The sequence below is a fragment of the Leptopilina boulardi genome, unplaced genomic scaffold (genome assembly GCF_019393585.1).
Source record: "Leptopilina boulardi isolate dan_hultmark-lab unplaced genomic scaffold, ZJU_Lbou_2.1 LbouV2_32, whole genome shotgun sequence".
NCBI lineage: Eukaryota > Metazoa > Arthropoda > Insecta > Hymenoptera > Figitidae > Leptopilina > Leptopilina boulardi.
In genome coordinates this window covers 993,682-1,019,592 of record NW_026137885.1, presented here as the reverse complement: position 1 = coordinate 1,019,592, position 25,911 = coordinate 993,682, and the positions used below count along the sequence as shown (strand labels likewise).

At 24.0% G+C, this 25,911-nt stretch overlaps 5 protein-coding genes across 8 annotated transcripts; 2 read left to right on the top strand and 3 right to left on the bottom strand.

Moving 5' to 3' along the window:
• Window positions 1–157: 157 nt before the first annotated feature.
• LOC127284235 (protein zwilch homolog) lies at window positions 158–2,846 on the bottom strand. The gene is made up of 11 exons (XM_051309574.1): window positions 2,627–2,846; window positions 2,500–2,554; window positions 2,293–2,425; window positions 1,984–2,218; window positions 1,550–1,891; window positions 1,283–1,478; window positions 1,147–1,226; window positions 845–1,083; window positions 544–774; window positions 345–457; window positions 158–284 (listed from the first exon to the last, which is right to left on the bottom strand). Exons 1-11 carry the CDS (start codon window positions 2,756–2,758, stop codon window positions 217–219), a joined length of 1,824 nt encoding a protein of 607 aa, XP_051165531.1. The 5' UTR covers window positions 2,759–2,846; the 3' UTR covers window positions 158–216.
• A 128-nt stretch (window positions 2,847–2,974) lies between these two features.
• On the bottom strand, window positions 2,975–19,686 carry LOC127284238 (enoyl-CoA delta isomerase 3, peroxisomal-like). 2 transcript variants are annotated; one of them, XM_051309581.1, is made up of 9 exons: window positions 19,528–19,686; window positions 18,752–19,079; window positions 18,487–18,632; window positions 4,084–4,205; window positions 3,855–4,009; window positions 3,660–3,780; window positions 3,493–3,582; window positions 3,282–3,425; window positions 2,975–3,153 (listed from the first exon to the last, which is right to left on the bottom strand). In XM_051309581.1, the coding sequence occupies exons 2-9, from the start codon at window positions 19,069–19,071 to the stop codon at window positions 2,998–3,000; spliced, it is 1,254 nt and encodes a 417-aa protein (XP_051165538.1). In that variant the 5' UTR covers window positions 19,072–19,079; window positions 19,528–19,686; the 3' UTR covers window positions 2,975–2,997. The 2 variants fall into 2 exon arrangements, with proteins under 2 accessions (XP_051165538.1, XP_051165537.1); XM_051309580.1 differs by lacking the exon at window positions 19,528–19,686 and adding an exon at window positions 19,238–19,470.
• On the top strand, window positions 4,944–8,568 carry LOC127284236 (uncharacterized). Its single transcript, XM_051309575.1, has 2 exons — window positions 4,944–5,323; window positions 6,802–8,568. Coding segments are annotated over exons 1-2 (1,728 nt in total). The 5' UTR covers window positions 4,944–5,321; the 3' UTR covers window positions 8,528–8,568.
• Window positions 9,275–15,090, top strand: LOC127284237 (carcinine transporter-like). 3 transcript variants are annotated; one of them, XM_051309577.1, is made up of 10 exons: window positions 9,278–9,769; window positions 9,841–10,033; window positions 10,137–10,395; window positions 10,471–10,663; window positions 10,748–10,853; window positions 10,920–11,023; window positions 11,143–11,357; window positions 11,446–11,621; window positions 11,706–11,906; window positions 12,671–12,883. In XM_051309577.1, exons 1-9 carry the CDS (start codon window positions 9,528–9,530, stop codon window positions 11,904–11,906), a joined length of 1,689 nt encoding a protein of 562 aa, XP_051165534.1. In that variant the 5' UTR covers window positions 9,278–9,527; the 3' UTR covers window positions 12,671–12,883. The 3 variants fall into 3 exon arrangements, with proteins under 3 accessions (XP_051165536.1, XP_051165534.1, XP_051165535.1); XM_051309578.1 differs by lacking the exon at window positions 12,671–12,883 and adding an exon at window positions 14,958–15,090 and having other exon boundaries at window positions 9,279–9,769; XM_051309579.1 differs by lacking the exon at window positions 12,671–12,883 and having other exon boundaries at window positions 9,275–9,769; window positions 11,446–11,556; window positions 11,706–11,900.
• Window positions 19,687–20,205: 519 nt separating the features above from the next.
• On the bottom strand, window positions 20,206–25,671 carry LOC127284230 (cyclin-L1-like). The gene is made up of 8 exons (XM_051309564.1): window positions 25,082–25,671; window positions 24,395–24,605; window positions 24,120–24,243; window positions 23,235–23,280; window positions 22,350–22,440; window positions 21,925–22,260; window positions 20,845–21,852; window positions 20,206–20,651 (listed from the first exon to the last, which is right to left on the bottom strand). The coding sequence occupies exons 1-8, from the start codon at window positions 25,225–25,227 to the stop codon at window positions 20,586–20,588; spliced, it is 2,028 nt and encodes a 675-aa protein (XP_051165521.1). The 5' UTR covers window positions 25,228–25,671; the 3' UTR covers window positions 20,206–20,585.
• Between the last annotated feature and the right edge of the window lie 240 nt (window positions 25,672–25,911).

Below are 25,911 nucleotides of genomic sequence, written 5' to 3'. Positions count from 1 at the left end.
ACCATAGATTATAAAAACTAGGGAGAAAAGTTGTTCCACATTTCGAGAGTTAATGCATTTAGGAACGCGTATAATCGTTTATTCGATCCACCAATTGTGGCGCGAATTTTAAATTCCCGCCATTTAATTGGTTGGGACTGGGACCGCTTTAATTTAAAAATTTTATTTTTTTTTTTTAATTTTATTAAGAAAAATATTTCAAAAAAAATTTTACAATTATATTTTATAGGAGGATAAAATTTGAGAAGCGGCGTAATAAATTTGTTCGCGATCATCAGTTCCATCTGAAAAAAAACAAAAAATTGAAAAAAATTTAATTAATACTTGTTTAATTTTTCACGTACCTTCTTGAGAAATATCGGGTGGAAAAATTGGTGTTAGACTATAATGAACACCAGTTGTAATTTTTGTAATTCCAACAGTTGACGAAAGTCGAACATTCCACGAAGTAGGTGGGCTTTGAAAAAAAAAAGAATTTTATAAATTTCTAAACAAAATTTTTCTAAATTAAAAATTTATTTTTTTTAAAAAATTAGTTTTTACCCTTCGAAAATTTGTTTAAGAATATCGTCTGGAATTGGAACATTGAGCTTATAAATAGAATTTGCTTCTAATTGTGCAAATGAATCAATTGGCGATTTTTTCGATGTAAATTTATTATAGGCACATTTAAAAATTGATTGTAAATTTCCTGAGGGATAATCAACATGTGTTTGTGCAAGCAATGCAAATTCCAAACAAATGTGAATTTGACTGAGAATTAATAAATTGTTTCTGTAAAAATTTATAAAAATATTTAAATATAATATCAAAAATTAAAAAAGAAAATAATAAAATAAAATACCTAAAATTTTTTACGTCAAATTTTTCATTAATATTTCTTTTTAATTTTTCTTGAAGTTCATGACGATCAATGAGATTTGCACTGAGTAAAATATAAGTGTAATCTCTAATTAATTTTTCAATGCCAATATCAATGAGAATTTCTAATGGTAAACTTCCGGCTAACAATGGAGTTGTCGCTTTTTGTTTCATAATATCAATTATTAATTTGGCAGTTCTAGTTACATTTGAGACATTCATCTAAGGGAAAAATAAATTTTATTTATTGATTATTTTTACTTTTAAATATTTGGATTTTTATACCTGGGGTTTGTAGTCTTTTTTCTCAACTTCTTCAAACACTGCATGAATACAATCCGTTATTATTGGATAATTATCTGAACCTAAAAAATTTAATTATTAGTTGAAAATTTCAAATTTTAATAAAAAAAAAGAATACCTTTTATAACCATCCATAAATAATCAGTAAAATCTAAATTTTGCCTCACGGATAAATCTTCTAAATGTTGTTTCAATTTCAACTCGATTTCCACTTCATTACCAGTATTTTTTTTCAAATAAACATTTTCATTTTCAAGAAAAGAATTATCGCCATTTAATAATCGAGTTAAATTATCCATCACTTCTTCATCAGTCTAAAAAAAAAAATTAAGAATAAATTTTTCTAAACAACGTCTATTAAAAATAATAAAAATTTAATAATTACCTTAACATTAGGATTGAGAAAATTTTCAGGAAATTTTAATGGCATTACACTGTATCTAGAACTCATATTATTTTTTGAATATTCTTCGAGAATTGATAAAAAACAATTTAACAATAAAATTTCCTCCCACAAATTATCCAATGGACTTCCTTTCCATCCTGCTGCAATTTCCATAATCAATGTTTTTGTTGATATAATTGAAGGCGGATAAAATGACAAATTATTCCATTCAATTTCCATGCATAAATAACCTTCGAAATTATTTTTATTAATATCCAAAAAATCGGTAAAAATTTCTTTTGTTCCAAATAATTCATATGTGCAGAAAGTTTCGATTTTTATCTAAAATAAATTTATTTATAGAAAAAAAAAAAATTTTAGAATTTTCTTTTTTATATTTATATATAAAAAATTTTTTTTTAAAATTTATATACTTTATGTGTTTCGTTAGATGATATTTTAAGATGTTCTTTTAAAATATCACTACAGTCGACAATTTCTTTTAATCTTTTTGATTTTTCCATTCGAATTAGTATTGTTTCATGTGACGTATTTCCGATTTTTGTCCCCAATAAAATTGTTTTTTGTTTATCTTCCTGATTACAAATTGCGAGTAATGTCACTCTCCAATCTGGTTTCGAACATTCTAAACATAAATTTAGAATTGTGCTGTAAAAAAAAATATTGATTAAAAAATTTTAAAAAAAAGGAAAAAATTTCATTTAAAAAAAAAAAAAAATTACCGTGCTCTAATTACACTGATTGGAAGATGATATTCTTCTTCCTTTAACCAAAATCTCTTTGCTGGCAATAAAGTTTCACTAAAACTATCTTTTCCAAAAGAATACTCCAATGGTGATCCAGTGAGATTGGAATCTACAATTAGAATATAAAAATAACCTTAATTTTTTTTTTAAATTTTAATATATAGTTTCGAAAAAAACCCTAACCTATTTCACATTCTTCATACGAAACTGTTCTTACTTGAGGAATTTCCATTGGTTTCTAAAAAAAAAAAATTTGTTAAATTTATATTCAACAAAATAATGGAAAAAAGAGGTAAACAATGAAACTGACAGTTTTGTGAAAAATGAGTAAAGGACGATCTTCTATTTCTGGAACAAGACGTTTTATATAAGAAGGACACACTGTGTTTATGGAAAAATTTTGATTTTTCACAAGATCACTAATTACTTGATAATACGACATTTTTTTTTTATTTTCAAAATTAATATTTATGAAGAATTTAAAAGGCCGGCGTCAAAAGTTTAACGTTTTAACTAAAGTATTGTACACACGAAACTTAAGGAGCGTTCACACCTCGATTAGGAACAAATTGAATGCGTAAATTTTATTGGTTGTTCATAAAGAGAATTTAAAAAATATTGGACAAAAATTGGCAAGATTTAAATTTAAAATAAATAATTAAAAACATAAAAATAGTTTATTTACAATTTACTTTTTCTATTGACAAAAGTTAATACTCGATTCACAAGATCCTCGGAATTATATCTTTTCACCAATTCTTTAACTTCATCTTCATTTACTTTTAATAATTTATTCATATCCCATCGTTTAATTAACATTTTTGTTGCTTGAATTGTCTGAAAATGAAAGCAATTTTTCTATATTTATAAATATATATATATAATTATTCATATATTTGTATATTAATAATAATGAATAAAAATAGTAAATAAAAAAAAGGAATTTAAAAAAAATAAACTAATACCTCAAACGACATTGTTGTTACTATTGTTTCCAAATATTTCCAAATTTCATCAACGGAATCAGATTTATAAATTTTGGAAATCAAACCACACTCTCTAGCTTCCTCTGGATTCATTTGATGACAAAAATAAAGCATTTCTCCAGCCTGAAAAAATTTTCTTTTATAAATATTAAAAATGCTTCTTTTTTGTTAATAAAATAGTTATATATACCTTTGATCTGCCCATAAGCCTTGGAAAAGTGTAACTTGAACAACTTTCTGCTATGAGACCCAATTTTGAAAAAGGTGTGTTAAAATATGCCTGAAAGAAAAAAAATTCAATAGAAATTTTACAAAAAAAATATGAATTATAAAAATAATAAATAATAATTCATATACCTTTTCAGAGGCGTACACAATGTCAAATAGTGCAAGAACTGTTACTCCAATTCCAATTGCCGGTCCATTAACAATTGCCACCAAAAGTTTTGGGCATTTTATTACAGCATCGACAAATTCTCTAAAATTATAATTTTTTTTCTCGTATTTCAATTAAAAAAAAAAAATTCTTTTTTTAATATCAATTTTGCGTACTTAAATTTTCGTGTGGATCCTTCAACATCACCCATTAATGATACATTAAATTCATTTCCACTTGTAAAAAAATCTCCAGCTCCAGTCAATACTAACATTCGAATATCATTATTTTTTGCTGATTCATTTATTATATCACCAAGCTGTTTATACATCTTAATTGAAAAGACAATGTTATTAATAGAAAATAATTTTTTTTCTATATATATATATATTTAAAGCAATGTACCTCAGTTGATATAGCATTTTTCTTTCTTGGTTTGTTGAGTATTATTTTCAAAATACCATTATTAGATGAAACAAGAATATCAGATTCGTTATTTTGTGACATTCTTGCACTTTGTGCCTTTACTGTTAAAAAGAAATGTCAGCTCATTTATCACTGTCGTGATCACTGTGTATAAAAAATTATCTTATCTTAATACACAAACACATGTATAAACATTTAATTTAAAATTTGTTTAGCATTAAATTGCAAAAGATTTAATTTTTTTTTCATTTCAACTTAAATAAATTCAAAATATTTCTTTGTTATTTCCATATAATTTAATAGTAAAATATTTATTATTTAATAATTATTCTGCAAAACATTAACGATGTCAACATAACCTAAAAACATTTTTCTCACCTTTAATGTTCGATATTCCCAATATATAACTAAATATTCCAATTAGTTAAAAAAAAATTGATAAAATACCGGTTTTTCCGTTTATCAAAACTTGTATTTATTTATTTTTTCATCCCCAAAAAAAACTATGTGTATTTCTAACCTAGCACATATTGCAACAAAACAATTGCGCTCATTGGTTCCTTTTTTTTGCGCGCGTATTTAAAATATTTTTAAAATGACAGTTCCTTTATAAACATTTCCAAGTTATTAAATGATAATTACTCAATTTAATTACTTAAAAATAATAATAATTATAATTATAAAATTATTGAAATTTTGTTTATAAATATATTTTAAATAATAAACAAGAATATTTTTAAATTTTTAGCATTAACAGTCGAAGCCAATGAGAATAATTGTATTGACGCGTGCGCAATATTAATGATGAAAGATTTTGGAAATACGATTTAAAATATTTTAAACCAATATGGCGATAGAATTGAGGAGAGGGAATTTTAATATAATTACCGGAACACGTGCAGATCAACATGGTGAGATGAATTGAAGCAACATGTGATTTTTGTGTTCTTTTGCATTTGAGTGACATAAAAAATAATTAACATAAAATATTAATATGAAGAAAGTTAAAAATATGTGGTGTACTGACCCTGACAACATCTTATACAAGTTCACATAATTCATATATATCAAATTCTAAACGAAAACAAAAGCATATAAGAAAAGTCATCAGTTGCGTTTGATTGCGTCCTTTAAAATATATATTCGAAATCATACTACAAAAAGAAAAACGAATATACACTCTTAAAATACAATAAATTAATATAAAATAATCAACAATGTAAGTATTTTTTATTTATATAAATTATATTATTTTTATATTAATTTTTAGTTTAAAAAAAAAAAATGTAATTGCATGTATATTTATAGAATATTTAGTTAGTTTATTTCGTTTATTTAGTCCGGCATCAGCTGATTTGTTTTATTTTTAATTCAAGGTTTTTGTTGACTAATTTAAACAATTAAAAATTAATTCTGCATGCATTTCAAATTTAATGAAAATTCCAAATAATGACAATAAATTATCTAATAATAAAACATTTGAATTTTAAAAATATTTTAGTCATCGCTTATATATATATATATATATATATATATATATATATATATTATAATATGTATAGTATATTCATAAGGGGCTAAAAATAGAATTGTACCTTGTGCGACTTTTAGGAAGAGATTGTCTATATTTACAAAAAAAAAAAAAAAATAATAAATAAATAATTAAAATAAATAATTTTTTAGAAACTGAATTTTATAATTCTTTAAATATCTATTTCTATTTTCTCAATAAAACTTCTTTACCTAAATAAACTTTTCTTTTTTAAATAAATTAAATTGTTATATTATATAATTTACTTTTTTATGTCATTTTTATATATTTTTTATTCATTTCTAGTTTTAATTCAAATTATTATTTTATCTTCAATTTTTTGTGTTTTTCATTTTATAATTAAATTTTTTTTTTTTTTGATAATTTCAAATTTTATTACATCACACACCCTGGTATTAATTCGAAGAATTTATTTCAATTCATATTTAGGCCAGTAATTCATTGATGTCATTATCTCATCAAACATTGTAGAAGGTCAAAGAAAAAGGATTGTAAAATCTTAATCTAATTTAAATCAATTTCTCCATTTGACATTATACTTTTTTCTTGAATTAAAATGACTTCCTCTTTTGATTTATAAATATTTTCTTTATTTAAAAAAAAAAAAAAAAAAGAAAGATGTAAATAAAAATATTTTTATTCTATAAATTTTTATTGATTTTATTCTTGTTTCTGTAAATTAAAATCTAAAAATATTTTTGATACATTTCTAGTCACGATTTTAAATTAACGTTATATAAAGCAATTATTGGAAACGTTTATTTTATTCCAAGAAATATACAAAGTATAGAAATTTAACGAGTTTATGTAACACTATGTAATTTATAATATAGACGATTATCAAAAATTTTCTTTTCTTTTTAAATTGTAAAAAAATTAAATTTTACTATTAAAGTTCAATATTTTGTTAAATTTATTTTTATTATTAAAATATTGAATAAACAATTTTACATTTAATTCTAAAACATGTAATCTATGTAATTACCCATGTCCGGTTTCTGTGATTTTTTGTCATTTTTTTTTTTAGTTAGAAAATATTGTAAAACCTTGAGATAAAATCTGAAATTAGTTTCTTGATTTTACTCGACTGTATAGTAAATTTAAAATATATGTTGGTTTTTAAAATTTTAAAATTTAATTTTTAGGGCGTCATTTATGGAACAGAGAACAATTTTTCAATTATTAAATGAAATACCAGACGAGAGGGAAATTGTGAAGGATGCAAGTTCAGATGAGGAGAATATTTTCGAGGACAATATGAATAATTTAAGTAACGATAAAGATTATTCATCTGAATTAGAAGCAACATCCGATTGTGAGGATTATTTTTTAACAAACGATAGAGATGATTATTTTTCAACAAAAAATGACACGTGTAAGTGGAGAAAATTTCAATATAATAATAATAATAATGATAAATTACATACTCAGGAATTAATAAGCAGCGCAATAAATGTAACTAGTGAGAGTGATGCTTTTTTAAAATTAATTGATGAGAAAATGTTGGATTTAATTGTAATGAGTACAAATAAAAAAATTGAGAGAAAAAAAAATCAATATAAACGTGATAGAGATGTGCAAAATTTAACGAAAAATGAATTATTAGCATTATTTGGACTTTTATTTTTAATTGGAATTAATAAAGGTAATCATACAAGTACAGAGGAATTATGGACAACTGATGGTACGGGAATATCAATGATACGTGCTTGTATGAGTAAAAAACGTTTTTTATTTCTATTAAGAAATTTACGTTTTGATAATGATGAAATAAAACATAAAAGACGAACAATTGATAAATTAGCGCCAATACGTTATTTTTTGGATTCATTTATAACAAATTGTAAAAGTTCATATAGCGTTGGACAATTTGTTACGGTTAAAAGTTTAGATGTATTTGAAGGACAATTGAATTCTAGTCATAATTTATCGAAAAATCTTGCAAAATGTGGAATGAAAATATTTGCATTGTGCGATGCAAAAACATATTTTACAAATAATTTTGAAATTTATTGTGGAACACAACCTGATGGTCCATATCGTGTATCAAATGATCCAATTGATATTGTTGAACGTTTAATTGCGCCAATTGAGGGTTCAAATCGAAATTTAACAATTGGCAGTTGGTATATGAGTTCAAAACTCGCTAATTCTCTATTAGAGAAAAAAATTACATGCATCGGTGCAATAACAAAAGATAGATCTGATATTCCTGTGGAATTTTTACCAAATAAATATAAACGAATTGGTACAACAATATTTGGATATAAGCCAAATATGACACTTGTCTCATATGTAACGCAAACAAATCGTTCAATTATTTTATTATCGACAATGAAAAATTGTAATATTGTCGATGAGAAAACAAAAAAACCACTTGTTGCACTTTATTATGATATGACAAAAGGTGCAGTTGATGTTGTTCATCAATTATGTAATGCTTATTTTATTGCACGCATTACAAATAAATGGACATTGGCATTATTTTTTACATTAACAAATATTGCAAGTGTTAATGCACAAATTTTATATGAGGCAAATAATGAGGATTGTCGTGTTATAAGAAAGAAATTTTTAAAAAATCTCTCATTAAGTTTAATGAAAAATCATTTATGTGAGAGGGCAAAAATTTTAACACTACCCATTGAAATAAGAGCAATATTGGCGAGATATCGTGTTGAACCAATTGAAATACAAAAGGAAAATAATGAAGAAAGTCGAAAACGTGGACGATGTCATTTATGTGCACGAGCAAAAAATGTTGATACAACAATAAAATGTAAATTTTGTCGAAGATTCTCTTGTAAGGGACATGTGGATATTGTGGTAACTTGCATTGAATGCAAGACTGCAAAAAATGAAGATATGTGATTTTTTTTTTTGTAATAAATCGATAATAAGATATAAAAAAAGAGAAAATTAGTGATTATTATGTGATTTAAATCAATAGTTCCAAAACAAATGTTTTGTTAAAGATTTTTTTTTTCGAGGCTTTTATAATATTTTATTAATCGAAATTTTTATTCAATTTTTTTTGTTTTTAGATTCAAGAAAAATATTCTTCAAATAATAATAATAATTTTATATTATTGTAAGTTTTTAATTTTATTAATAATTTAGATCTGAAATTTTATTTGTAATTGTACAATTATTTTTATTAAATAAATGTAATTACAATTGAAAAGTTTTTTAAAATTATCTTGTTTTTCTATTAAAATATATATATTGATATTAATAAATTATAAATAATTTAAATTTTAATGGAAAAAAATTGGAATTTCCCAATTTTCGAATATTTTTAAAATGTCTTAGCAAAGAATATTACTTATTTTTTATACAAAATAGTAATTGATAAAACTGATAATTTAGTGATAATGAAATATAGAAAAAAAAAACTGGAAATAGTTTTATGAGAATAAATTAAAACAAAAATTTCTTTCAATTTGGGGAATTTCTGCTTTAATATTGTCTAATATTTTTTTCTTATACTTTTTAGAGATTATAAAGAGAATTACAAATTTTACTATCTACTACGATATTTTAATAAAATTATAATTTTATTGAAATTGAAACAATTTTGTGATAAAAAAAAAAAAAAAAAAAAAAAAAAGAAAATTAGTATTATTGGTATCAGAGGTCGTTTATTTTTACGATGTATAACTTTTAAAAGTTAACAAGACTACAAAGTTAAAAAACAAAAAGAAAATAGTTTACCAAACAAGACAATTAGTTAAAGGAAGTTTTTTTTAAAAAATTATTTCAGTTGTTTTCCACAACTGTGTTCATTTTCAAAATATTCAATGATAATTATTTATTAATATGCAAAATCATTTTTAATAAATTTATTAAAATTATTATTTAATTACTAACAATGGGAGAAATAGTTGAAGAAGATGCAAAGAATTCAAGAAAAAAATTACAATTTTTTGAAGATATTCTTCCATTTATTGGTGATTTTGGCAAATTTCAGTGGACATTATTATTGAGTTTATTTCCATTTGGAATAGCATTTGTCGCAGTTTTTATTGCACCATTACTCATTGTTGCAGTACCTCAAAAACATTGGTGTAAAATAAATGAATTAATGAACTTAAATTTAACACAAGATCAAAGGTGAGTTCAAAAATGAACAAAAAAAAAAAAAATTTTTTTTATTTTTCAACAATTATTTTTATTTTTTACAGAATTAAATTGGCGATACCAGCGTCAAGTAATTATCCATTCTTTGAAAGATGTCATCGTAAGAAATTAAATTTTCATGAAATTATTGTTGAAAATGATTTTAATTTAAAACAATGGGAGACAAATGAAACAGTTAAATGTGATGATTGGGAATATGATTTTAGTTTAATACCATATCCAAGTATTGGCGTTGAGGTAAGAGGCAATATAAAAATTATAAATAAAATTTAGATAAATTATATTAAAAAAAAAAAAAAAGTTGATTAAATAAAAATAAGGTTTTTTTTTTTCGATGTAGATGAATTGGGTTTGCGATCATGAATATCGAATAGCAACAGCGCAAGCCGTTTTTTTTATTGGTTCTCTATTTGGTAATTTTATATTCGGTTGGATCGCCGATCAAAAAGGCAGATTGGTAGCATTAAAATTTTGCACTGTTTTTGCATTTATTGCCACAATTGGAACGGCGAATTCTCATAATTTTTGGATTTTCACATTATGTCGATTCATATTGGGTTTTGCGTTTGATAATATTATAACTGTTCCTATTATTTTAGGTATGGAAAACAAAAAATCATTTAAACATTTTTCAAATTTTAAATTATTGAATAAGTATATTATAAATTTTTTAGCTCTGGAATACACTGCCGAAAATAAGAGATATATTATAACTTGTCTTGGATTTGGATTGAATTTAATGTGTGGAAAATTATTTTTAATATGGTCAGCATATTTTATTAGTGATTGGAGAATTTTCACATATTTCTCTTCATTATCATTTATTGTTTGTTTCTTGCTTACATTTATAATGCCAGAAAGTATTCGGTAAATATTTTCTTTTTGGAATTAAAAAAAAAAAGGATTTATTTAATTTAATTAATATTTATTTAATAAATATTTTTTTACAAGATGGTACGCCTCAAAAGGAATGTCAGACGAAATTTTGAAAAAACTCCGTAGAATTGCTAAAGTAAATGGAAAAAATCCTGAAGCATGGATGTACGACGAACTTTTGGTATGTTAAATAAACAAATAATTTCATAAATCTATATATATATGTTTTCAAATATTTTTTTTCTAGATGAACTTAACTCATGGAAATAAAAATATTGAAAATGCAACTTTATTGGATCTCAGAAAAACTCCTCATCTTGCCAAGAATACTGTTCTTTTTTCGCTTATTTTGTAAGTAAATAAAAAATTACACACAATTATTAATATATTAAATTATATTTAAAATTTAATGATCAAAGATTTTATTTCGTCTTTTTTTAAAAAAAAATTTCTTCCATAAAAAATTCCAGTGCTCTAACTGCTGTAATATTGGACACGAATTTGTATTATTTACATCGATATGAAATATCAATTTTCTTATCGTTTAGTTGGACGTGTATTGAAACGATGTTGGCATTTTTATTATTTAAATTATTAGTAAATCGACTAGGTCGTAGATTTATTGGATCTTTGTCATTGATTCTAATCACGATATTTAGCTTTGCATTTGTTATTATTAAATCTGGTGCGTATGATAATTCACTATTTTTTTTTTTTTTTATTAAAATTAAAAATACTTTATTTTGTTCTAATAAATTATTTTTTTAAAACAGAAATTGGAAAAATTTTCATGGCATCAATAGGACGACTTGGAATGGATTTATTATCTTTTCTGTTTATTCAATACACGCCAGAATTTTTTCCTACTACTTTGAGAACTCAAGGTAGCGCTTCAATTCATTTTTTAGCAACTATTTTGCATTTTGTCACACCCTATATTATACTTTTGGTAAATAATTTTTTTTATTCTCTTATTAATTTTGTTTTAGTTTTATTTTATTAGATATTAAATATTTGTTTTTGTTTTTTTCAGAGCAACACTTGGAAAGAATTGCCAATTTTAATAGTTGCCATTGTCGCATTACTTGATGCAATTTTAATACTTTTTCTGCCGGAAACTGCTGGAAAAAATTTACGTCAAACACTTCAGGAGGGTGAGAATTTTTGCAAGGAGAAGAAATTTTGGCCTATTCTCGTTTTCCAAAAATTGAATGTACGTTCAACACAAAAATAGGTAAAAAAATTTTTTTGCACTTTTTTTCAAAATTAAGGAAAAATTTTGTAATATTCATTAAATAATTTAAAAAAAAAGAAAATTCACGAAAAATTAGAAATAAAATCAGATAAAATTTTGATATATTTAAAATAAAGAAGTACGCAAATTGTAGTAGAAAGAAAAAGATAAAATGATACACTAATTATAAAAAATAATTACTATGATAGTTTTGTTTTTTTTTTTTTTTCGAAATAACGGCGATTCTTGTAAAATAGAATATAGAAAAATAATTGCGACACGCGACGAGATTGTCAGTACGACAGCAATCCAGTCTTGAAACTGGTTTCACCTTGTCTTGTGTTTTCACATAAATTCGGGAAGTCCCTCCACCACCACCGCGATTATTTTATATATATATGTCTGCGATATGTTCACGGTGATTCACATATTAAATGTTTGTGTGTATAAATGCAACCGTCACGATCCTCTGCGTCACACAACGTACGTCATCAACGTCAATCGAATAATTATAATACCTGTAGACACACACACTCACATAGGGACATGATACTCTCATTAATCCAAGTATTATGAGATTCGCAGCAGGTTTACCCATAAATAAATGTATATGCGTACGGATGCAAAAAAAAAAGGACGGCATTTTAAATTGAAAGTTATACAATATAAAAAAAGGGGAGGGTGGGAGACTATTTAAGATGGACCTATGGTCTTTTTGCAGATCGCTGAATTTTTAATGTTATCATTTTTTCAAATCTTTTCAGGCCATTCACATTTTTTTCAGGCCACGTAGTGACGTCGATGACCCGAAATCGCATTACGACCAGTTTTTATTGCCGAAATTCTAAGTTTAACTCTTTTGGGACTATTAATAAATTTCTTTATAATGACAAATGAATTCTCGTAATTGAATAAAATTCGATAAATCACTTTGATATTTGGAAAAAGGTTGGCGGAGGGGCGGATTAATATTGAGAAATGTTAATTGTTTCTTTTTTTTTTTAATTTACATAAATTTACTATATTTTTCTTTGAAAAGTCAATGAAACTTTTCTTTATCAACAAAATTAGTTTTTTTTTTAGTTTCGTTACTCTTCTTTTTTTTATTTTAATTTAAAAAAAAACTATATAAAATTTATTTTTAAAAAATCTTCAATTGTCTATTTTTCAAAACAAAGTAACAAAAATTAGTGTGATTTTTTTTTTTTTTAATTAAAATTATGGCACTTGTCATCAAAAGTCAATGTTTGTTTTTTTTTTTTTTTTTGAATAATTATAAATGACATTAAGGTACTTGTTTTCCAAGGATTTTGCAGTAAATTTCGTTTTCAATTTTACGACTTAAAAATCACACACATTTCATCATTCAAATTATAAAGTTAAAAACAAATGGAACAATATTTGAAAAAAAATTTCGATGACAAACGTAAACATTCTGAAATTGACAAAAATAATACTAGTTTCGAGACAAGGAATTTATTGTTCTTTTATCAACTTTTTACAGGATTTAAAATAATTTTTTTTTTTTTTCCTCTAAGTCTTGAACCACTTTTGGAAACATCAGTTTACAATAACAAGAAATCAATGTTCTCAAAAAAATCGTAATTTTTTTAAAAAAAATTTCTATTGATTTTTTCAATTTAGAAAATCTTTGAAACGAGCAAAAAAAAAATTGTTTTAAAGTTCTAAAGAAAATTTTTTACATATTAGAAAATAGGTATTTTTTAAAAAAAAAAAAAAAGAAATTTTCTTTGAAAAATTAATAAAGTGAATTTAAACTTTGGGTTCAAGGAACCAAGTGAACTTTTTTTTTTTTTATTTGCTCTTTTGAGGAAAAAAATTATAATTTTCTATAGATTCTCAAAGTTAGGAAACTTATGCATCTCTTAAAAAAAACAGGTGATCTCATATCAAGTGACGGTTAGTGTATTTTTAAAATTAATAAAAACCTAGAATCAAAGGTCGTGATATTGGAATTTCATCAGAATCTGATACTATTTCAAATTGTCGGAGAATTCGCAAAGTCATAGTCCAAATTTTTTTCCAATATTTACGTCATTATATTTGTTTTCTAAAAAGATGAAACACAAATATATGTATTATATTGTTTTTTTCATTAAATAATGTGTGAAAAAACAATTTACGTCATTTTTTTTTTTTTTGTCATTTTATAGTTCAAAATTCAAATTTTGACCAATTTAAATTTTTCAAAAATAATTTTTTTCCGAATAAGAATAATATTTTTCAAAACAAATTTAAGAAGAAAAAAAAAATTTATTTGTTAAAAAAAATTGTGAAGGGAAAAATAAAAACAGAATTGTCAATTTAAAAAATTTGGATTTTTTTTATTAAAAAATCTCACGATGAATGATTTTTTTTTACACATGAAATCCGATTGCCATTACAATAAATAAGTGAATGAAAAATACTGTTATTATGAACAACATGGTTTTCGATGAATGAATCATAAATATTAATGTTTTTAAAACTGCAATGATCCCTAAAATAAATACGCCATTTTATTTACAATAAAAATGAATTAAATTGTATATGATGTATGTGTATTTACATGATACATCAGTCAAAAATTATACAAAGAAACAATAAATATGTATTAACTAAGAATTCTAATTTTTAAATTTATAATTTACACGCCTATTTGCAAAAAAATATTAATTCTTTCATTCTTTCTCTCTCATTCTCTCATTCACAATTTACACAATATATAAATAAAAACTCTAATATCACAGAGTAAAAAGTTAACGCAAAATCATTTTATAAATCTGTTTCTCTCCTAATATTTCCTCAATTATTTACAGAAATAATATTATAATTTAATTTTCGATTTTGCTCACATTTTACAAAAAAAAAAAAGAATCGTAATTTAAAAAACTTATACTATATCACAATGTTCTAATTCCACAAGATTTTTGTGAACTGAAGAAAAAATATAATTTAATTTTTTCTTCTATTTTCTAATAATGACAAAAAAAACGAAATAGTTTTTCTCACTTATTGTCACGGCAAATAATTAAATTCCCTTTGTTTCAGAGAATTTTCGAAAAAAAAAATTAGTCGTCTAGATGTATCCGAGGCGATTGTGGTTGAACATCAGGAAAATCAAAAAGTGCACAAACACATCCAGCGTAAATTTTCATTTTACTTCGTCGATGACCATGATAAACATCAATAATTCTATATGTTTGAAGACAATAATAAAAGCCCATATCCTGACATCTTGATCCAGCATGATTACAAACCACGTGCTCCAAATCAGCGGGTATTCTATTCCCTTCAAGATCAGGAATTGGAATCACTTTATAATCACAAATTGAATTATTCTGCGCCTCTTTAACTTCAACTTCATAGTCTTCACTTTTCTCCAAGAATACAGCGCCACGTTTTCTACTCTCTTGAAAATCTCTCTCCTCATCCGATGTCATTTGTTTATATTCAACACCTTTACTGTGTCTATTATTATGTCGTTTTCTACGTTCACGAAAACTCGAAAAATCCCTTGGCTGAAGTTTCAATTGTTCCTGTTGATTGAGATCAATTAATTCTTGATTTATTTTATGATGATGATTATGATGATGATGATGATGATGTTTTGCACTTAGGCCAAGATTTTTACGAGGGTGAGTTTCAGAAATTTGATTTTGTGCCTCAATACAAGTCCATAATAAAATGAATAATATTTTTATTGAATTCATTTTTTTTTTGAACTTTATTTCTAACTCAATTCGACTATCGTTGAAAATTGTCGAGTGCAAACTGGACGATCCTGCGATCCTCCGATGTATTTTTTATCCTTTAGGTGAGGGGGCTCTTATTGAAGAGGGATGCCCCACTTGGTGAAACAGGTGGCTCGTGCCAGTTTTGAAAGAGCCAATCCCCTCACATTTCTGTCATGCACGCCTTCTTCTTCTTCTTCTTCTTCTTGTATACCCAGAGAAACGACGCCAGGAGCACTCCTGTTTGACGTCAGTTCCATTTCCTCTTGTCGCGAGTGCGGTAAACCGTATTTCCTTCAGAGTCGCGAGGAGGAGATTTTTCACCTGAAACTGCGACACTGACCTACGGTCCTACGTAAATCGCGTCTCTACGTAGGTACGCGGAAAAAAAATAAAAAAAAGAAAACAAATTTAAACAGCTACTCCTCGCTGTGAATAATGGTGCCACTTATTTCTATCATCGCGAGTTCTGTGATCGTGTAGTGCAACGATTTTTTTTCCAATAATGAAAAAATTCACAAAAAAAAATAGAATATAAATCTTCAATTCCTATTATTTTTTTTTGTTTTTTAACAAATTTTTTTGGTGAAAAATCTTATTTTTTCTGTACAATTATTTTTAACAAACGTTTATCATGTAAATATAAAATTATTGTTCTTACGTCGAATCGATAAATAATCCTTTTATTTTTGCTGCACGAGGATAAATCGAAAGCTAATCATTTTCTTTGACGTATGCGAATTCCAGGATTGGGAAATCCATATATAATAATCTGTTTCGAGATATCAACTTCATTGATGGGGAGAATGAAAAAAAAGTGACCAGTTTTTTTTTCGACTGATTGCAAAATTTTTTTTTTTCTACACTGGAGAATAGAACAAAATTCCTATTTTACAGTTTATTGATTACAAGTGTGTATGCTAATAACACTTTATATTAAAATTCTTCTACAAAAATTATTCGTTGCACTAGACGTTCTCCTCACTTTTCTAGTCACGTTCGCGTGTTATTTTTTTTTTTTTTCTGGCAAATTAGTTTAAAATTCTTTTCACTAAACCTTGAGTCAATGTCTTCTTATCTTAACTCTCTTTTAATAAAAAAAAAAAAAAACTGCCAATTGGCAAAGATTATTTTTGCCTAACGGTATTTATATAAAAATTTCACTGAGAGTAAAGTCCCTAAATTTTATCATTTTTATCACATCAGATTTAAAAGACAATTTTTTTTTTTATTTTTATCTGGGATGCCCACCCCATGTGTGTTTTTATTTATTATACCTGTCTTCAATTATTTCATTGTATCAGTATGATAAATAATCTTTTGAATGTCAATCATTATCATTGATAATAAAATCAAGTTCCGCTTTCGTTTAATTATAAAAAAAAAATTGAAAAGAGAAATTATTTAATTTTATTTGATAAAAATAGTAAAATTTCCTAAAAAAAAAAAAAAGAATGGTAAAATTTCATGAAATTTATGCAAAAAAAAAACCGCTTATTCTGCCAAAAATCCCTATTGCTCATCTTTACAAAGTTCTTCCTCGTTGAGATGAGACAGCATGATTATTTGCAAATTATGTTCTAAATATATAACCAGATCACGAATTGTATATTACATCAGTTCCGTGATTTTTTTATTTACATATTATTATGAAATTATTTATATATTAGAATTTACATTCTTTCGATTATTCCCCTTTTAATGAATAAATTATTCCCAAAAAAAAAATAATAAAAATTTATAATTAATGTAAAATTTAATTTTTATCATATAAAAATATGATAATATAAAAATAATTCTGAAAATTTTTTTTCGGATATTTTCAATAAAATTTCAAATTTACCGAAGAAAAGAAATTATATAATTTTTTTTTGTTTTTATTCCTTTGGAATATTTAATAAGTCATAAATATCTTATACTGGGAAATTTAATCGAAATTTGAATTTAATTTCTAATCTAATGTTAATTAGAATTTTATAATTAGTGAAATGCGTCAGTAACTAATCAGGAAACAATAAAAAAAAAAGTATGATTCTTTTGAGAACAGAACGAAAATAAAATTAAAAATACCAAGTGAATAATGTGAATTGTAAAATAATTATTATTCTCACACTCTTCGTACAATGACGTTGAAATTATCTTTTATAACATCATGATAAATTGTCCATCTTACATCACTGTGATTTAATTTTCTTGTTTACAATAATATATATAAATATATATTCGACAATAAAAGATATTATTCTCAAAATAAAATTTATTTTTCGATCAAAACATTACTCTAAACGAGATTAATTATAAAAAGCAAATATCTTTTATGATTCTCCAGGGAATCCTCGTGATAATAAAATCGAGTCATCATTCACTAAATTTAGATTTTTATTCTTGTCTCGTCAAATAAAATTTTCTACATTTTGGTAAAAATTAAAAAAAAAAATTAAAATATCATTCTAAATTTTACAATTCACATGATGAATATTCAATTTCTTCCTCGCTATTTGAATTATTTTGTGTTTTTTGTATTTTTAAATCATTTTTCTTACGTTCACGTAAAATTAAATACTGATAGATACTTATTCCATTAACAATATCATATAAATTTGCACCTTCTTTTTTTAACATATGAATAATTGATTCCACATCTTTAACAATAGCAACAAATAGCGGTGTAATATTTAAATTTGATTTTGAATTTATATTTGCACCATATTTTATTAATGTTCGAACAACACGTCTTTCTCCATTTTCAACTGATAAATGTAATGATGTGTAGCTAATTTTTTCACTATGTGAATTAATTTCCGTTTCACTATAATCACCATATGTAAAAAGTTTTTCAATCATACCTGAAACTTTAATTGATATCGATGATAATTTTGCTTCAATATTTGCCCCATTATCCAAAAGAAATTTCACCATATATTCATGTCCACCGCGTGAAGCCGTAAGAAGTGGTGTTGAAAAATAATTCATCTCTTTTATTTCATTTGTTCTTTTATTTGAAAAAAAAAAAAATAATTTAGTATTCTCTCTTTTTTTTTGTGGAAAATTTCTCTATAAATTTTTTTTTCCTTTTTTTCTATTGGGAAATTTATTTTTTTTTTTACTTACTCTGATTGAATTTTTTCTTTAGAATTAATTTCAGCACCATAATTTAATAGTAATTTTCCTATTAATATTCGACCTTTTTGAGCCGCGGCATGTAAAGGTGGTAGACAATTTTTAAATGAATAATTTGGATCTGCTCCAATGGATAATAAATATTTGACAATTTCCACATTACCCTGATAGGACGCAATATAAAGTGCTGGATAAAATTCACGTTTCTTTTCCTCTTTTTCATTGTGATTTTCACAAATTTTCTTTAATTCCTCGAATAGTCCTCTTTTTGCCGCATTAAATAATGGATTTTCGAAAATATTTGCCTCCATTTTTGCACCTGGAAAAAAAACCTTACTTTAGTATAAGTTCAAAAAAAAGAAACATTACAAAAATTATTAATGAAATAATTTTTGGAATATTGACTTTATAACTTTAATAAAAAATTTTATTATTAATTTAATAGGAAAGAGAAACATTTTAATAATATTTTATTACACTGTAATAGTAAATGATTGAACAGCAATTAATTTTGATTTGACTTTGTAATGACTTTATAAACACAGAAAACTTTCATAACATTAATATTTGAGAAAATAATATATTTCCACTGGAAAAATTATTTAATTAAATTTTTAATTATTATTTAGATATTTATATTATTCTCAATTAAAGAGGGCAATATTTTCAATTTTTGAATTACAAATTCATGTCAAATATATATATATTTTTTTTTAAATAAAAAACTATGAAATTAACAATTTTTGCAAAATTAAAGCAAAACTTACGTGTGAAATTGTAAATCCAAATTTTTCAATCTTTTTTTTCTCTACGCAAAATAAATACAGTTTCATTAATGTTACGAGATATTAAAACTATTTCCAAGCTTCCGTTAAATTCAATATTAAAGAGGGAAATTTAAAAAAAATAAATTTAATGAAAATATAAAAATAGAAACTTTTATTTACTTTTTTTTAGTAATATATTAATAATTTAATTTTTGTAAAAGATTTAAAAAATAAAAAATTTTATCAATAGTTTAAAAATTTGTTCTCTAATTTAAAAAAAAATTTTAAATAGAAGGAGAAAATAATTCAAAGCAGAAATTTTATAAAGAAACAATTATTTATTTATAAAAACTATATTGAAAATTATTTTTCAATGTATATGGCACAAGTATGGCATAAATTGTTTTTCCTAATCGTATAATTCGTAGATACTTTCTACATTTGTGTAGCAAAACATTTTTTTTTTTTTTAATACTGAAATATTACGCATTCTTACAAAGTATAAAATAATACTGTACAAAATAATAAAAGCTTTTGAAAATCATATCAAAAATAAAAATATTATATTCATTTTCTAGAAAAAAAAATGGAGTTTTGAAAAGCTTTTCATCTTCATCTTCATAATATTATAACTATATATATATATTGTTTAAATATATTTAAATATATATTTTATTCTATTCTATTGTAATAATAAAATAATTTTTAAGATAAATGCAATTATCGTCGAAAAAAAAAATTAATTTTACAACTTAAAGCAATAAAAATAAATTTTTTTAAAGAAATTATAAATAAAAGTTAGACTTGAATTTTGTCTAAAGAAAAATATTTTTTTTTAATTTTTCATTAAACTTTCGATAATTAAAGAGGATAATTGATGCATTTTTCTTAAGTAACAAAAAAAAAAGAAAAAACTATAAATAAATAATACTTTGTTGCATGATCCCTATATCAAAATTGCAAATAAACGTAATTTTATCAAATGTATCATTTTTTATGCTTATCAATATTCCAAAAATGACTGCTTTCCCTTCTCGTGTAGATAGTAATTTTTTTTTTCAATATCCATTAAAAACTGTCTGCATTCGATGCTGTTGAGTCATCCATGTCATTTCCTTTGTTTTCTGTAAATTAAAATAAATATTTCAACAAATATCTTTATAAATACTTTAACAAATATTTTAACAAATATTTTTATAATTAAAAATATTTTAATATAAAAATTTTAAAAACCAATAAATTTGTCTTCTCTAAACTAAAAATTTTATTTAACAATAAAAAAAAAAAAAAATCGAAATTTAATTTCACAATTCTTACCCTTTTATGAATATCGCGACTAATTTGCAAACTAATTGACGCCTGAACAGTTTCATTGGTCGAAGGTGAATCCAATTTTGTGTCAAGGATCATTTTCTTCGGAATTTTAATTTTTAAACTATTTCCCTCAGATGCTTTAATTTTGTTCCCCGAAAAAAGTAAATTATCACTTAAATTCAATTTTTCTTTTGGAATACTTATAATAATTGGTGTCATTGATCGATTAACATTTAAATTATTATTATTATTTAATTTAGTATCACAATTATTGTTCTCGTGTTTCTTTTCTTTTTTATCACGTTTCTTCTTTTTCTTATCAATTTTTTCCTTCTTTGATTTTTTACTCTTGTATTTTTGCTTATATTCTTGATTGTCTTCTTCTTCGTCGTTGTTATTATTGTCATCACATTTACTCACCACGTTACTTGGCATAATTTGTGGAGCGTCGACAATTGTATCCGAAATATCAGTGACATTAATAAAAATATCACTTTCTTTCTCTGAATCGACAGTTGTACTGACTAAAATCTCAGTTGTATTTATTAAACAATCGTTTATTGGTTCTTGGACTAGATTTTTCACATAATCTTCATAATATGACGATTGCACTTCTTTTCTCTCATCATTTGATAATTGTACTTCATTTATTTGTTTTTCAAATTCATTTGTATTTTTATTTTTCATTTGATTGCTCTCAACATTTATTTCAGGTAATTTTGAAAGAGTAGTTGAAACAGATGTTGAATTCGAAATATCAATATATTTCAAAGGATTTTGAGTTAAGGAAGCCTTTAAAATTGTTGAAATATCAATAACCATTTTTAATGCCGATTCACTTTCATTTGAAATACAAAAACGTTTACGTGGACCATCATCGATAGAAAGTTTTCGTTTATTTTCCAAATTCAATGAATTCTCACAAGTTTCTTCAATTTTTTTAATCGGTTCCTTAATTTCTTGTAAATTTTTCTCCTCCACTCTAATTGGTTCCTGCAATGTTGCAAGTTCCTAAAACAATTATAAAATTAAAATTATAATTAAAATATTTAATTTAAAAATTTAATTCATTTATATACTCACTTCCTTGCTAAACAAACTTTCAGGACTGAGAATTGAATTTGGTTTCGATAAATACAATTCAATTGATTTGTTTTCCAATCCATTTTCATTTTTGAATTGTTCCTTTAATTCAGCCTCCTCTTTTAATTGTTTCGCATGATTGTGATTGTTCAAAAGTTTGTGATTATAGGAAACTCGAGGTTTAATTCCCGATAATGTTTCAATGGCTCTTTTAAGTTTTGTGTGACAATGTTCAAAAATAAGAAGAAAATCACTTGTTAAACTATCCAAAAATTCCAAAGTCACATCAGGATCAATGTAAGTGAACCATGGCTTTCCAAATGCACTTAATGGAATCTGTGTTACAATTATTAAATATAAAAAATTGAGTTTTATTGAAAAAAATACAATTTTTTCAATCTTTTTGTTTTTTTATATTTATTTACCTCGTAACAAGTCCATTTTGAGGCAAAATAAATGCACAAACAGGCAACAATTGAAGGCCTATACTGAAGACACATTGTTGTCAAATGAATACTAAAAAAAAAGAAATAAACAAATATTAAATTAAATTAAATTATCTAAAAAAATATAAAATAAATATTGAAATACTAAATTACATTAGAATACTAATTACATTAACAAAGGCTTAATTATATTAAAAATTCTTCAAAAAATTAATATAGAACAAGAAATATTGAAATAAATATTAAATTCAGAACAAATAGAAATTCTATCAACTATTTTGAATTTGAAAAAAGCAACATTTTGTAAACATTTATTGCTTTTTTTTAAATTTCAAAAATTTAATAAGGGATATTTTGTCCAAAAAAAAAAAACCCCCCGAAAGTCTAGACAAAATGGGGAAATACCGCAAATTTAAAAGAAATTAATAACGCATTAAGAGAAACGTAATAAAAAGAAATTTCTATAGAAAACTAATTAATATTTCCCATTATTAAGACACCCTAATGTCGACTAATTATCTACAATTAGAAGCAAACTAATGAGATTCACCAAAATAATAAATTTTAATTCTCTATTATATTTAATAATTACTTTTTTATTACTAAATAATTTATATATGAAATTATTTTTTTAATGCAACTACTATTAATATTTTGAAACATTATCTACCATATATGATTTAACAGCCTTCACAATGCACTGTGCCAGTTGATTCTCTGTTGGCTAAAGAAAAAAAAGAGATGTAAATCAAAATTTCAATTTGCATCCCTTAATTAAATTGCCATTTTTTTTTTTTTTTTAATTGATTAAATATCAATTCTAATAATATATTATTTCTAAAATAAAAAAAAAATCATAACAACCTGTTGGATGCCAGGAAATAAGAAGTTGCTTTCAACTCCTTGTTGGCTGAAAGAAAAAACAATTGATAACATTCTTTTTTTTCATTAAACAAAAAATGTTTTCATTGTTAGTTATTGACCGTTTTTCTTTTTCAAAATTTGAAAACTAAGATTCTTTTCTTTTTATTTCTGAAACTTCCTCGGAAAACTTTTTTACATAATTCAATTACAAATTTCACATTTCGGTTTATTTATAAAAAAAAAAAATCTTCATTAGTTTTCAAAATGAAAAATCGAAATTAGCTGAGAATTTTCTAATTCAGTTTTAAATTTAATTTAGCCCAGAAAGTTTTTTTTTCTACAAAAAATTGAAAAAAAAATTTCCGATTAGCTTTAAATTTTCTTAAAAAAAAAATACTGATTTTTTTTTTTTATTCATTTCATTGTCTTTCTTAAATGTTTTCGTTTAAAACATTTTTTGAAAAAATAATTTACGGATCGTGATTGGTTTTAAAAAATGTTATTTTTTTAAATTTTAAAAAAAGAATTCAAGAAAGTAAACTTTCAATTCGTTGCATTCAAGTGAAAAATCATTCTCCTTTGTTTTTTGTAAATGAAAAAAAAAATTTAATTTTTCTTCTACTGGTTATTTTTTACCCCCCCTTTTACAGATCATCTTCTATTGGATTTTTGAAATAAAAAATAAATTTATCCCTCGCGGTTCAAAAAATAAAAAATTAAATTTAGATAATTATAAAATTAGCAAATAATAATTATAAAATTTTTTCAATTAGTACGAAATCGGATAGAGATTTTCATTAAAATTTAAACTATAATAAACATAAATAATAAATAAAAATAATTTATAAATATTTTTATACAATAAAATTCATGTTACAAGCTCACCTTTAATAAGTTCACAAGCTTTGATCATTACACAATGAGGATGAGTAACTTGAACATCGAAACCCAATGTCATTAGAAGAATATTTTCATGAGAAAGAAGTTCGTCATACATTTTATTGTAACGCTAAAAATGTAAAATTAATATTTTAACATTGTATAAAAATTAAATAATTTTTTTTTTCAACATAAATAAATCATTTAAATACAATAAAAAATATTGTTAATTTTTAAAATTAATGTCACAAGGGAGGAAAAACAAAAATTGAGAAACTTACTTCAGATGATGGTGAGGCAGTACCTTCTTTTTTGTAAAGAAATTTATAAGCTTTATGTATCACAGTGTCAATTCTTTGGGGTCTTTCTTCCGTTTTTGCTGATAAATATAAACACGCCATTCCCATTTTATATTTATCAAATTTTGTCATTGAATGAAACATATAGAATCGATGCATATACACAATAGCTGTATTTATACATAATTGTGTACTAATAGCAAATGGTTAAGGATTTTAATAATTCATTAAATTAAACAAAATAGAGAATTGTTACATCAAAATAAATTCTGAATTAAAAATTCGTAAAATAAATGTGACCAAAAAAAATAACAGATTTGTAAATTAATAAATTATTTTTAAAACAAAAAAAGGAAATCTTAATTTTTATTTATAATTTATTTCAATTGCCGCATATAATTCCTAACCTACAAAACTTTGAAAATTTTAACAATTCTTAAAGTCAAAATACTTTATTTAATTAAAATTTAACATATCATAGAAATATGTAAACCCAAATAAAATTATTGCTAAAGTACGAGAAAATAGTTTATATACTATAAATCCTAACCTTTATGAAAAAAAAGGATTTACACTTTATAAAAATGTAATTTTCCAAATTTGAAACAAAAAATGCTTACCCCCTATTGAAAAATGGTTAAATTTCAGTTTTTTCTATAAAAAGGATACAGTTTTAAGGACTGACCAAGATCCTGGATAAATCCCGATGCCATATGACGATACTTGACTTCTTTATCAAAATCAATTTTATATTTTCTTGAAGGCGAATTAATAATTTGTTCCTTGGTGAATAACCACCGAGAATTTTTATCCATTTTTTGATAATTTGTAATTCTTCTTATTACACGTTTGTTTTAAAAAACAATTTAGAAAAATTGTTAATCTTATATACACAATCAGTATTATTTCACTGAATTATTTGAAGTTTTATATTATGCACTAAAGTATAATAACAAAATTTGGGAAAAAAAGTTCACTTCCCATAAATTTTTTTTAAATAAATAAACTTAAAATTAATTTAATTAAACACCTAAATATAAATGAAAATAAAGCACTAAATTTTCAACGGCACAGCAGGGATGGTCAGCCCAAAATCAAAAACTATTAACCATTAAAAATATAAAATATAGATCGCGAAGTGAATAACGCGGGAAACTTAAAGCAATTGAATGAAGTCAGCGCACAGAGATGTAATTTGGACAAAAGTTTGATATTTGTAATAAAATTTTATTGTAAAATTAAAAATTCTTGTTTGCCACTTCGCGGTCAAGCACAGAAAGAAATAGAATTCGTTTTGATTTTAAAATGCACATCACCAAAAGGGTAAGTTACACCCCTAATGCGTGCGCAAGCAGGAAGTAAATGTGTTGTCTCTCTTACTCTAATGTTATTTAAGCACGCATCCGTTAATGGCCACGCCCTAAGCGTGTTAATGAGAATAATAATTAAATAATATTTTGCAATAACAGTAATTAATTATTTAATATTTGTATTTTGAA